Here is a 14,152-nt window from a genome sequence, read left to right on the forward strand (position 1 = left end):
TCTTTTTTTTTAATTGTGATATTTATATAATCAAAAAGTAAAAAATATTGTGTTTTTTTCAAAATTGTCGCTCTTTTTTTGTTTATAGTGCAAAAAATAAAAACCGCAGAGGTGATTAAATACCACCAAACGAAAGCTCTATTTGTGGGGAAAAAAACAAAGATTTCATTTGGGTATAGTGTTGCATGACCGCGCAATTGTCATATAAAGTGCGACAGCGCTGAAATCTAACAATTGGTCTGGGCAGGAAGGGGGTGAAAATGCCCGGTATTGAAGCGGTTAAGACACACATTACAGAAAGAAAATGTTGCAACTAGCAGGCAGTTCTGTACTGCTAATTAGAGATGAGATTGTGTGTCCTACAAACTCATCTCTAGCCAAACTCCAAACTTGCATTCTTTTTTTTTTTTACTCCAATGGGTTGTGGGGAGGGTAATTTCCATGCATAGCTCATGTAAGCAAACACCTGGAACGCCGCTCCTTGGAGTATAAAAAAAAAAGCACAAGTGTAGAGTTCGGCTAGAGATGAGTTCGGAGGACACCCAAGCTTGTCTCTACTTCTAAGATTAGCTGTACTATTCTTGCAATGTATTAGGCACCTTTCACAGTGGGCTGACTTTGTTCCAATCAACAGGGATGCTGATTTGAGCAGAGCGGGCGGATGACAGGTTCATGTCCCCTCAGTTTCTGCAAAGCAGACACAGACAGACCCCATGGGGTGTAAATGGACAACAGACTACCCTTATCTGATCCCCTTCTGTTTGTTTTTAGTGGACTGGATCAGATCGGAGGTAGGCGGGTGTAAACAGACACAAGTCCATTTACACCTGCTGGTCCATAGGGGTGAATGGACCATTCCAATCAGGTCAACCTGAAAAACTGACAGACGGACCTGATCGCAACGGTTGTGTGAAAGGGCCTAAGGTGTACTGCAATGAAACAAGTGTGTATGTTAAAAAAGGGCCTTCATAAAGGGGCATCTTTAATGTATTTAAACCTTTCGTCACCAATATAATAACTCTGGGTGACAGTTGGTCTGAGAACTAGGAACACACACAGCTGCACATTCCTTGTTCTCTGCTATAAGGTTCATTCAAACTTGTACAGCAAGGGGTAGTTCACATTTGAACTTGTAAAGTTGCATTGTGTTTACAAAGGGGGTTAAAGCAGGATTACAATTAACGAAATAACTTGAAATGTGAATTTTTATTTTTGCGCTATAATCATTGTTTTTGCGCCCTTTATAAATGCTCCATATTTGAACCCAAGTTTATTGTTTATTTTTAGTAATTTCCCTCATGGATTTGTATGCTTTTGAGACAAGCGCGTGTTGAAAAAAATAAATAACAACACTAAGCTCATGAAAAACATATATAAATGTCTTAAAAACAACGACAAAGCACTTTTACCAGAAAAATGCATTCAGCAAACTCCCGTGTTTACTGTCTGTGCCCAGATAATTGTTTACTATAGGAGAGATACAGGGGGAGATAAAGAAATGGGCATTCCTATGGACAGATTATAGTAACACTCTTGCCACAAATGTAAGTCATTATAGTGCAGAATTTTTCATTTATTACAACATCATGGTAATAAGGGGTGGACTCAATGGGAAGGGAAACACTACAGCAACCTAAGGCCACCAACATCTGTAATATGCATATGGCACAGTGTGTCTCCAGGTTGTAGGAGAACAGATAGTGAAAATCCTGGTTGTAAGCCTTGAGATTTTCATACACGGGTCTTTAGGTCTTACAGGTGACACACGGAAGGAAACACTGCTATAGTAAAATATACTGTGTTCCAAAAACTGAGGGCACAGTGCTAATAACATTTTAAAATGATATTTAAAACCAATTTGCTTGTTGGGGGTTTTGAAGTAGCCACTGAGCCCAATAGGAAATGTGCAGCTTTTTCTTATTACTGCCTGGCAGGTGTGGACATGCTGGGCTCATTCACCTCTGTAGCTAAAGGCATTGTAGAGAAAATCATCTTCATATTTCACAACATAGGCACAGAGATCACAGCTCTCTTCCCCTTGTACTTTATGGCAGCAGAAACTTGTTCACCTGCCAGCCTTCATGATGGAGACACACAACAGATGATTATAAACTGTTAGAAACTGACGTAAGCCATTTTTACAATCTTTGTTGTGATCTTTGAGGATGAATTATTTTGTAGTGCCTTGACATTTTCCACATTTTGTCATCTTACAACCAAAAACGTAAATGTATTTTATTGAGATTTTATGTGGTAGACCAACAAAAAGTGTGTCATAATTGTGAAGTGGAAATACAATGATATATGATCATTTTTTTTTTTTACAAATAAATACATGAAAAGTGTGGCATGCATTTGTATTCAGCCCCCCTGAATCATCAATACTTTGTAGAACCACCTTTCGCTGAAATACAGCTGCAAGTCTTTTTGGGGATGTCTCTACCACCTTTGCACATCTAGAGAGTGACATTTTTGCCCATTCTTCTTTGCAAAATAGCTCACGCTCTGTCAGATTGGATGGAGAGTATCTGTGAACAGCAATTTTGAAGTCTTGCCACAGATTCTCAACTGGATTTAGGTCTGGACTTTGACTGAGCCATTCTAACACATGAATATGCTTTGATCTAGACCATTCCATTGTAGCTCTGGCTGTATGTTTAGGGTTGTTGTCCTGCTGGAAGGTGAACGTCTGCCCCACTTTTAAGTCTTTTGCAGACTCTTAACAGGTTTTCTTCTAAGATTGCCCTGTATTTGGCTCCATCCATCTTCCCATCAACTCTCACCAGCTTCTCTGTCCCTGCTGAAGAAAAGCATTCCCACAACATGATGCTGCCACCACAATGTTTCACAGTGGGGATGGTGTGTTCAGGATGATGTGCCCACATGGCTTCCCGCAAACTGCAAACAGGACTTCTTATGTCTTTCTTTCAACAATGACTTTCTTCTCGCCACTCTTCCATAAAGGCCATATTTATGGAGTGCACTACCAATAGTTGTCCTGTGGACATATTCTCCCATCTGAGCTGTGGATCTCTGCAGCTGCTCCAGAGTTAATATGGGCCTCTTGGCTGCTTCTCTGATGAATGCTCTCGTTGCCCAGCCTGTCAGTTTAGGTGGAGGCCATGTCTTGGTATGCTTGCAGTTGTGCCATACTCTTTCTATTTTTGGATGATGGTTTGAACAGTGCTCGGTGAGATGTTGAAAGCTTGGGATATTTTTTTTTTAACCTAACCTTGCTTTAAACTTCTCCACAATGTTATCCCTGACCTGTCTGGAGTATTCTTCCTTGGCCTTCATGATGCGGTTTGTTCACTAAGATTCTCTAACAAACCTCTGAGGGCTTCACAAAACAGCTGTATTTATACTGAGATTAAATTACACACAGGTGGACTCTATTTACTAATTAGGTGACTTCTGAAGGCAGTTGGTTCCACTAGATTTTAATTGGGGGTATCAGAGTAAAGAGGGCTGAATACAAATGCACACCACACTTTCAGATATGTATTTGTAAAATAAAATGGAAGACCATTTATCATTTTCCTTCCACTTCACAATTTTGTGCCACTTTGTGTTGGTCTATCACATAAAATCCCAATAAAATACATTTACGTTCTTGGTTGTAACATACTGTAACAAAATGTGGAAAATTTCAAGGGGTATGAATACTTTTTCAAGGCACTGTACATAGGTTAGAAAGTGTTGTATTTTACTGTTTTCATTTACTGTTTGATAAAGTAGAACTCCAGTCATTTCCTATGTTCTAGTACTACATGTGTCCAATGCAGTTGTCCAGCCACAAAAAAATCTCATCCTTCAACGTTGCTAAATAGGTGACTGGTGTCCCTTATTTCCATTTGCATGACTGGTGGCTATTATGCTGGCTCCTTCCTTGGCCACTGGTGATGTAACATCCCACTGTGTATATCCCTGTTGGTGAGTATCAATCAAATTAGGTTACCACACGCTGTAGTGGGAGGACCCAGGAGTTTCAGACTTCTGGTCTGTCCCGCTCACTAACACGGCACATTTGGATTGACAGGCCTGGCATGTCCTGCCTTCCATGGTCTAACAGCTTGACTGACAGGCCAGGAGGCGTAGCAAGCGACTTGCTATGGTGGCACACTGTTTTGCCTCTGGTACAAGAAGAAGAGACATTTCCCCGCAAGTTTATACCTACTGCCCACTAACTGATATTAAGCCACAAAGGTTATATTGGGTTCTGTAGTAGTAACAGGACGTTGTGCTGGTGAAGATATTAATTCAGTTGTAGTGACAATCGAATTAAACTATCTTCACCAGCACAACGTTTTCTTATGAAGAGAATATGAGATAGGCTCATTGTGGCAATCATGGATCTACAATAAAATCATTTTATTTATTCTTAGATTGTAAGCTCTAACGAGCAGGGCCCTCTTATTCCTCCTGTATTGAATTGTATTGTAACCGTACTGTCTGCCCTCATGTTGTAAAGCGCTGCACAAACCGTTGGCGCTATATAAATCCTGTATGATAATAATAATTTTAGGAGGTAGACCAGCACACACACAGCAGTAAAAATACGACAGCGGTCCACATCTAGGCTTCGGTCTATTGAAAGAGTCACACTAGAAACATTACCAGGCCACAGTGCTTCATATCATGAGCAGATGTCTCTCCCATCCATTGACCTTGGGGAGACATTTGTATGTTCATTGCTAGCCTTAGATATTAACTATTGTCAAGTCATGCTGAAACAGCTATATATATATATATATATATATATATATATATATATATATATATATATATATATAATTAGGGCTGTGGAAATTAAAGATTAATTCCTCGATTAATTGTTAATTTTTTTGATTGATCAAAATTCTTTTGATTGTTACTAGTGGTGCAACAGATCGTAAATGATCCGTCATACGAACGGGTCACCATATGCGGATCGGCATACCACGTTATCCACGGAGCTCCGCTGCTGCCTAGGACATAGGAGTGGCCTCGGCCTAGCTCCCAGAGCGGCGGCCATCTTGGTCCACCCGGCTTTGGCCTAGCTCCCGGAGCGGCAGACATTTTGGTCCACCCGGCGGCGGCCTAGGTGAGCCTAGAGCGGCGCGCTGACGTCATCTCCCGGCCTCAACTGCTCATGTTCGGCTGGCTTCTCTGGTAAGACTAAGCAAGCACTAATCTTCCTATACAGTGGGGGAGATGTGGACCATATTACAGAGGGGGAGATGTCTGTGAATATTACAGTGGGGAGATGTATGTGGATATTACAGTGGGGAGATGTATGTGGATATTACAGTGGGGGAGATGTATGTAGATATTACAGTGGGGGAGATGTATGTGGATATTACAGTGGGGGAGATGTATGTAGATATTACAGTGGGGGAGATGTCTGCGAATATTACAGTGGGGGAGATGTATGTGAATATTACAGTGGGGGAGATGTATGTGAATATTACAGTGGGGGAGATGTATGTGGATATTACAGTGGGGGAGATGTATGTGGATATTACAGTGGGGGAGATGTATGTGGATATTACAGTGGGGGAGATGTATGTGGATATTACAGTGGGGGTGATGTCTGCGAATATTACAGTGGGGGAGATGTCTGCGAATATTACAGTGGGGGAGATGTCTTTGGATATTACAGTGGGGACTATATATGATGGTGATTAGAAAAATGTATGTGCGTTATAATTAATCAAAATTAGTCGATCAATCGAATTTTAAAAAAATCGATTAATCGAACACAACATTTTTAATCAGTAACAGCCCTAATATATATATATATATATATATATATATATATATATATATAAGAGAAAAAGTTCAAGATTTGCTGCACTTAAAATCGTTTTATTTTTCAAATCTTCTCGTAAAGGTTAGCCTTTACGAGAAGATTTGAAAAATAAAACGATTTTAAGTGCAGCAAATCTTGAACTTTTTCTCTTATATATATGGTCGGTGGGAAGACCTGTTTGCTGGCACTCGTTATATACCGTGTGCAGCTCTCCTCCATTGCCTTGTGAATATATATATATATATATATATATATTTAATTAGGAGGTGAGCCACACATCTTTCAATTAATGCAATCTGTGAACTTTCATCCGACAAGCTCCCACACACCATTGATTCAAATGAATTAAAAAGGAATGAGGCACCAATGCTCTTGCTCTTATGCTGCATACAGACGGTCATTTTTTGCGATGGAAAAAAAATGAAGTTTGAAGTGATGAAAAAAAACGACATTTTTGAAACTTCATTTTCAAAAACGATGTAGCATACACACCATCGTTTTGAAAAATGATGAACAAAGTGACGGCACTCTAAAGGGGAAGTTCTATTCGCCTTGAGGCTGCTTTTAGCTGGTTACTTGTTAGTAAAAGACGTTTCGTGCTTTTTTGTCTGTTACAGCGTGATGAATGTGCTTACTCCATTATGAATGGTAGTTTTACCTCCCGTCTCAAAACTTGCTTCTGGGCATGTGCGGGTTTAAAACGTAATTTTTGCCCACACACGATCATTTTTTATGACACAAAAAATGACATTTTAAAAAATGACATAAAAAATTCGAGCATGTTCGAATTTTTATTTTGTCATTTTTCAGAAGACATAAAATGACATTTTGCCCACACAAGATCATTTTAAATGACATTTTTAAAAATGTCCTTTTTTTTCATCGCATTAGTTTAAATTTTTCTCCTCCCAACACTCCAACATATGGAACCATGTTCCGTGTGTTGAAAAAGAAAAAGGAGCCAAGTCTCATTCCTTTATTTAAATAAAAAAACAATTATAACACACACACACACACATATACATACATATATATATATATATATATATATATATATATATATATATATATATATATCTCAATTATACAATATTACCTGTTAGCCAGGGATCGGATACTCTCCTGTATCTGTTATTCTCATTATACATTAAGATAACCATAAATGAACAATCAATAATTGATTCAGTTATTCCACAAGTCTTTTTCCTTTTTCATTTGACATAATCAGGAAAATCATTGATTTGGTCCAATTTAATTGTATTTTCCACCAGAATCAATTATTCATCTTATTTACTGATTAAACTGTCTATTCAGTTGCATTGATTTCTGAAACGTGGTTATTTATTCCACAATTCTATCGAATGATTGCATTGTAAAGTGAATAGTCAGCACTAACCCCATACAGCCCATGTTTACTATTCTAATCTGTGCAGCTGGGAAATATGGACAAATCTCCATCGTTAACACATTCTGGCAGAAACAAGCAAATCCTTTTCATTTGTGATCCATCCTAGACCAGGCACTGATGTGATTAGGTTGATATGAAGTGAACGGAGAACATGTTTAACATTATGTGACCATCCCGCTCATGTACAAGTGACAGACAACTTGTGGCTCTCCACTTCTCAGCCGTGAATACAAGATATCACTTCCATGACAGGTGTCTGCTGTAGTTGGAAGGCAGATCGTCTTTGCTATCCAACTTTATATAATGATGTTTGAGTTGCAAAACTCATTGCTGCTCTGAGACTGCAGGGAGTTTATCAGCACCTGAGGCCCCCTACTGCTTTCACATAGATCTCTCTCCCGTGTCCGGCCTTGGAGCTGACCGTCCGACTGACTGATGAAAACTGGAGACAAAGTGGAGTTGGTGCCCCTAGCAACCAAACCATTTATGTGAAGGTGACATCTGATTATTTATCCTAATCTGTGTGAGAGCCGAACCAGAGCATCTTATTTAACTCCTTCAATAAAAGATGAGTCCATGGCAAACGTTTCTTTTCGGCTGAGGGCTTAACCGTCTGTGAATTTTATTTGTTTGTTGTTTGTTTTTGTTTTGTTGTTTTTTTTTATAGTGTGGCAGCATAAGGTTAACCGGTTGTTTACTGTTTCCTTATTTGTAACACTGATTACATCGTTTTCAAAACAGATGTTTGTAAAAACAGAATTGCTCTCATGTTACAATATGTGATTTCAAGAGAAAAGCCAGGTACACACGTATGAATTTCTGCCAGCTCAGCAGGAAGCGGACACGACTTTCTGCACGTGTGTACTCTGTTCCAAAGAAGCCGGTCTAATGACTATCTTCTGTCTTGCTGGAAAGCCAGCATTTACTCAGCACATGCAGCCAATGACTGCAGCACTGATCTGTGTATTCTGACAGGTGAGTTGCCCTCGCTGTCAGAAAACAACATTGCGATGGCGGAGATCCCTGCATCCACATCGCTTGTGTAGATGTGGCGATCTGTCTTTTTTTTTCGTTCAACCTGCTAGTTGAACCAAATAAAACTGTGCATGTATACCCTGCTTAATGCCCTCCCCTGGATAGGGGCGATGGGCAGGCACAATGGTTGAGGGTTGGTTCACACCGGATGCTTTCCAGTGCAGTTTTAAACCACATCCGGTCTGCATGCACAGGGCCAGATTCAGAAAGAGATACGACGGCGTATCTCCTGATACGCCGTTGTATCTCTGAGTGCGCTCGGTCGTATCTATGCGCCTGATTCAGAGAATCAGTTACGCCTAGATATCCCTAAGATCCGCCAGGTGTAAGTGTCTTACACCGTCGTATCTTAGGCTGCAATTTCAGGCTGACCGCTATGTAGCGCTTCCGTATTTTTACGCAAGGAATATGCAAATTAGTATTTACGTTGATTCAGAAACGAACGACCGCCCGGCGCTTTTTTTTTACGTCATTTGCGTTCGGCTTTTTCCGGCGTATAGTTACCCCTGCTATATGAGGTGTAGCTAATGTTAAGTATGGCCGTCGTTCCCGCGCCGAGTTTTGAAATTTTACGTCGTTTGCGTAAGTCGTTCGCGAATACGGCTGGACGTAATTTACGTTTACTTCGAAAGCAATGACGTTTTGCGGCGGATTTTCGAGCATGCGCACTGGGATGTTTTCACGAACGGCGCATGCGCCGTTCAAAAAAAAACCGTAAAATACGCGGGGTCAAGCCAAATTTAAATAAAACATGCCCCCAACATCCCCATTTGAATTAGGCGGGCTTACGCCGGCCCACATACGTTATGCCGCCGTAACTTAGGGCGCAAGTTCTTTCTGAATACGGAACTTGCGCCCAAAGTTACAGCGGTGTAAGGTATCTAGGATACGTTAAGCCGGCCGGACAAATACGCTCAGGTATCTGAATCCGGCCCATGGTGTTTGCTGTTTATTTTAATGGCCTTACTTCACACCAGTGCGGTCAGTTCCAGTGCTTTTTAACACAGCAGGAGTGCTTTATTGAAAAGTTCATAAATAGTACAATGAAACTCAACCAAAGACCATTGACATGGTGAGCATACAACAAAAAGCAATGGAGAAATTCCAGAAGAAAAGTATTACAGCAGATAAACAGAATATCCAATTAGACATTCCTCGGTTCCAGTGCTTTTAACAAAAGTAGTATACTACATGCTGCAACTTTTTCATCTGGAACGCATCAAAACGTACGAGAACGCACAATGCCCTGAATGAAAAGAAAGATTTTTCAAATGTCAAAAATGCATCAAAAACGTGTGTAAGCACATATGCAAAAACACACCCAGAATGCGGAAATTTTGGTGTGAACAAGTGCCTGACATAATGAGGGACACACACTGCTGATGACACTATGGGGGTTATTTACGAAAGGCAAATTCACTTTGCACTACAAGCGCAAACTACAAGTGCAAAGTGCACCTGAAATTGCACTGAAAGTCGCTGTAGATACGAGGGGGCATGCAAGGAAAATAAAAAACAGCATTTTAGCTTGCACATGATTGGATGATAAAATCAGCAGAGCTTCCCCTCATTTCAGATCTACACCTCAGATTTATAGCGACTGCGCTTGTAGTTTGCACTTGCAGTGCAAAGTGGATTTTCCTTTTGTAAATAACCCCAAATATTCAGTAAATCATTTCAAGGGGCTGCAGAAGCCATTATTGACCCAACGATGTCTGATAGCTGCCTCTGAGGATCACAAGGCAATAAGAGCTCATCATTCCACAATCTGGACTGCATAATATTTATCCTTTCATATTTTTTGTATACCCCTCTATAGGAAAATATCACTGAAAATAAAGCTGACAAGAAGGTGATCAGGGACAACTCCAGACTGCCCGCCCCGGGCACACAGGTGGATTATCAGAAGTGACAAGCACTGGAGACATTCTGGGGGATTTGTAAACTTGAATAAAATACAGTAATGAGAGAATATTCACTGAACAGTATAATAAAGCTTCCATCCTCCCATTACATACTACTCTACAAAACATCAACTTTAAACAAGCTGAGAAAATTGGAAGCCACAATAGGAATTCCAGATGTGTACTAAATTCATTTTATAGTGACAAATGTCACAATACACAAACATTTCGGGGACAAATCACCAAACCCTGGGGCAATCCATGGGAATACGGGTTAGCTGGCAACTATGCCATGTCCATAGCTAGTTATGGCAGGGGCATAGCAGACTGGCATGATGAGCCAGAGAAAGGCAGGGGCATGATCAGTGACACATAGGTGAATGGGGACAGGGTGAATGACATGCAAGTGAGCAGGGATATGATTGGTGACACACAGATCAGTAGGGATATGATTGGTAACACACAGGTGAGCAGGGATATGATTGGTGACACACAGGTGATTGGGGGACATGATGGGTGACAGGCAGGTGAGCAGGGATATGATTGGTGATACACAGGTGATTGGGGGACGTGATGGGTGACAGGCAGGTGAGCAGGGATATCATTGGTGACAAACAGGTGAGCAGGGATATGATTGGTAACACACAGGTGAGCAGGGATATGATTGGTGACACACAGATCAGCAGGGATATGATTGGTGACACACAGATCAGCAGGGATATGATTGGTGACACACAGATCAGCAGGGATATGATTGGTGACACACAGGTGATTGGGGGACATGATGGGTGACAGGCAGGTGAGCAGGGATATGATTGGTGACACACGGGTGATTGGGGGACATGATGGGTGACAGGCAGGTGAGCAGGGATATGATTGGTAACACACAGGTGAGCAGGCAAAGGATTGGTGACACACAAGTGAGCAGGGATATGATTGGTGACCCACAGGTGAGCAGGGATAGGATTGGTGAGACATAGGTGCTTGGGGACATGATGAGTGACAGGAAGGTGAGCAGGGATATCATTGGTGACAAACAGATGAGCAGGCATAGGATTGGTGATACACAGGTGATTGGGGACATGATAGCTGACAGGTAGGTGAGCAGGGATATGATTGGTAACACACAGGTAATTGGGGACATGATGGGTGACAGGCAGGTGAGCAGGGACATGACTGGGCATATAAGTAAATGACATTCAGGTGATTGGGGACATGTTAAGTGACACACAAGTAGTGGTGGACATTAAGGTGATGGGAGGCACACAGTTGCTCAGGGACAGCAGTCAGTCTGTTTAAATCAAAGACACTTAGGTTATGGGAGAGATTTTGGGTGACAAACAGATGATGGGGACATGTTGGGTGACACCCAGGTGATGGGGACATGGTGGGTGACACACAGATGAAGGGGGAAATATTGGTGAGTGGGTACAAGTTGGGTGACACACAGGTGATAGGTGAAAGTGGGGTGACACACAGGTGATGGGTGGAGGTGGGGTGACACACAGGTGATGGGTCGAGGTAGGGTGACACACAGGTGACGGTGACACGTTGGTTGAGTGGGCACAGGTTGGGTGACACTCAGGTGACAAGTATAGCTCGGGTGACATTCAGGTGATTTGGACATGTTAGGTGACATTCAGGTAACGGGTACAGGTCGGGTGACACTCAGGTGACAAGTATAGCTCGGGTGACATTCAGGTAAGTTTGGACATGTTAGGTGACACTCAGGTAACGGGTACAGGTCGGGTGACACTCAGGTGACAAGTATAGCTCGGGTGACATTCAGGTAAGTTTGGACATGTTAGGTGACACTCAGGTAACGGGTACAGGTCGGGGGACACTCAGGTGACAAGTATAGCTCGGGTGACATTCAGGTAAGTTTGGACATGTTAGGTGACACTCAGGTAACGGGTACAGGTCGGGTGACACTCAGGTGACAAGTATAGCTCGGGTGACATTCAGGTAAGTTTGGACATGTTAGGTGACACTCAGGTAACGGGTACAGGTTGGGTGACGCTCAGGTGATGGGATACACATTGGTTGGTGGGTATCGGTTGGGTGACACTCAGGTGTTGGGAGAAAATTGGTTAGTGGGTACCAGTTGGGTGACACACAGGTAAGGGGCATGGGTTATGGAGACACTTGGGTGATGGGGGACACATTGGGTGATGGGTACAGGTGGGGTGACACATTGGGTGATGGGTGCAGGTGGGGTGACACATTGAGTTTTGGGTACAGGTGGGGTGACACATTCGGTAACACATTGGGTGTTGGGTACAGACGGGGTGACACTCAGGTGATGGGTACAGATGGGGTAACACTCAGGTAACGTTTGAAGTTTGGTTGACACTCAGGTGACAGGTACAGATGGGGTGACACGGGTGATGGGTACAGGTGGGGTGACACATTGGGTGATGGGTACAGGTGGGGTGACACATTGGGTGTTGGGTACAGGTGGGGTGACACATTCGGTGACACATTGGGTGTTGGGTACAGATGGGGTGACACATTGGGTGTTGGGTACAGATGGGGTGACACATTGGATGTTGGGTACAGACGGGGTGACACTCAGGTGATGGGTACAGATGGGGTAAAAACTCAGGTGACGGATATAGATAGGGTGACACATTGGGTGCTGGGTACAGACGGGGTGACACTCAGGTGATGGGTACTGATGGGGTAAAAACTCAGGTGACGGGTATAGATAGGGTGACACATTGGGTGACACCCAGGTTTTGCGGTCACTTACCTCCATCCCCGTAGGTCTCGATGCCGTATCCGTCCTGTAGCCCGTTGCTCCAGGTGCCCTCATACCGGGCCGGTGTAGAGAGGCTCTGGCGGACCCCGTACCTCCCTTTGAAGCCATGGGACCACTCTCCCCGGTACATCCACCTGCCTTTGGTCTCCACACCCAGCCCGTGCCTCTTGCCCTGCGCCCAGTAGCCCAGGTAGGTGTTCCCGCTGGGCCAGGTGTACACACCGACCACCTCGAAGCCGTGGGACCAGGAGCCCGAGTACTCCCCCTGCCCCTTGGGCCCCGTACAGATGCCGTGCCCGTGAGCTTTGCCATCCTCCCAGCCGCCGCAATAAGTGCCGCCGTCGTCGAAGTCGAAGCGTCCGCCCGTCATTCAGCGGCTGTGCGGTGGGGGGTGCACGGAGAAGGGACGGTGAGAGCGGGGCAGAGGCTCCCGTGTACCGGCGGCGGCATGTACTCTCCTCTGCCTTCTCCCCTCTACATCCCACTCACAGCGCCCAGACACCGGCCAATCCCAGCGCGGCCCCGCCACCATCCTCTGCCGCTGGCCCCGCCCCCACCCCCCGCCGCGGGTATTATTAGAGGCTGAGCGAGGAGTCCTGACTAAAAATACCGGAGAGAGCGGAGCGACCGGGGAGAAAGTTTTCCCGGCACCGGACACTCCGACTGCCCCTCTCCTTTCTCTCCTCTGTAAATCCGGCCATTGGAGGATCACATGTGTCCTAATAGAAGTCATCTCTGATTGGTGACCCTGTGTTATGTACCAATATTGGGGCTCATAGGGGGGTCAGAGGACCGGGCACCACAAGGGGGCGTATTTCTGCGTCCGGGTGTCTGCGGCCATCCCTCTACAGATCAATGACGGGCTGCGGCTGTACGCGCGTCATCGCACATCTGAGCGGTTAAACGCGTACAGGGACGTAGGAGCGACACGCGCCGCAAACCAGTGTTGCCAACCTACCTACCAGATTGAAATTTACTGGCACAACACCCAAAATTTTCTGGCGCAGCCATGTTTTTACTGGTATTTCACAAAAGTTACTAAATTACATTTTTAGGTGCAAATTTCAGTATTTAGGCTACAAACAAGTACGCTAGGCAAATAGCAATGTGATTTAAGGTAGATATTATGGTAAAAAAAAACATATTTTTGTTATTTTCTATATAATAAGGGCAAATTATTTAGTCACATCACCCCCTGCATCCATCCCCCTCTGCCACCAACACCCCCTGCCTTCACCCCCCTCTGCGGTGCC

The 14,152-nt window shown here is 43.7% G+C and overlaps 1 protein-coding gene across 2 annotated transcripts in view; it reads right to left on the bottom strand.

The window, feature by feature from the left end:
* JPH1 (junctophilin 1) overlaps positions 1–13,409 on the bottom strand; it is a 144,106-nt gene extending 130,697 nt beyond the window's left edge. The window contains exon 1 of one of the 2 annotated variants that reach the window (XM_040354441.1): positions 12,891–13,404. In XM_040354441.1, coding sequence (XP_040210375.1) covers positions 12,891–13,269 — 379 coding nt within the window. In that variant the 5' untranslated portion in view covers positions 13,270–13,404. Of the gene's footprint in view, positions 1–12,890 lie in introns of both variants that reach the window. The other variant, XM_040354442.1, reaches the window with a different exon arrangement.
* Between the last annotated feature and the right edge of the window lie 743 nt (positions 13,410–14,152).

The sequence above is a fragment of the Rana temporaria genome, chromosome 5 (genome assembly GCF_905171775.1).
Source record: "Rana temporaria chromosome 5, aRanTem1.1, whole genome shotgun sequence".
Classification (NCBI taxonomy): domain Eukaryota; kingdom Metazoa; phylum Chordata; class Amphibia; order Anura; family Ranidae; genus Rana; species Rana temporaria.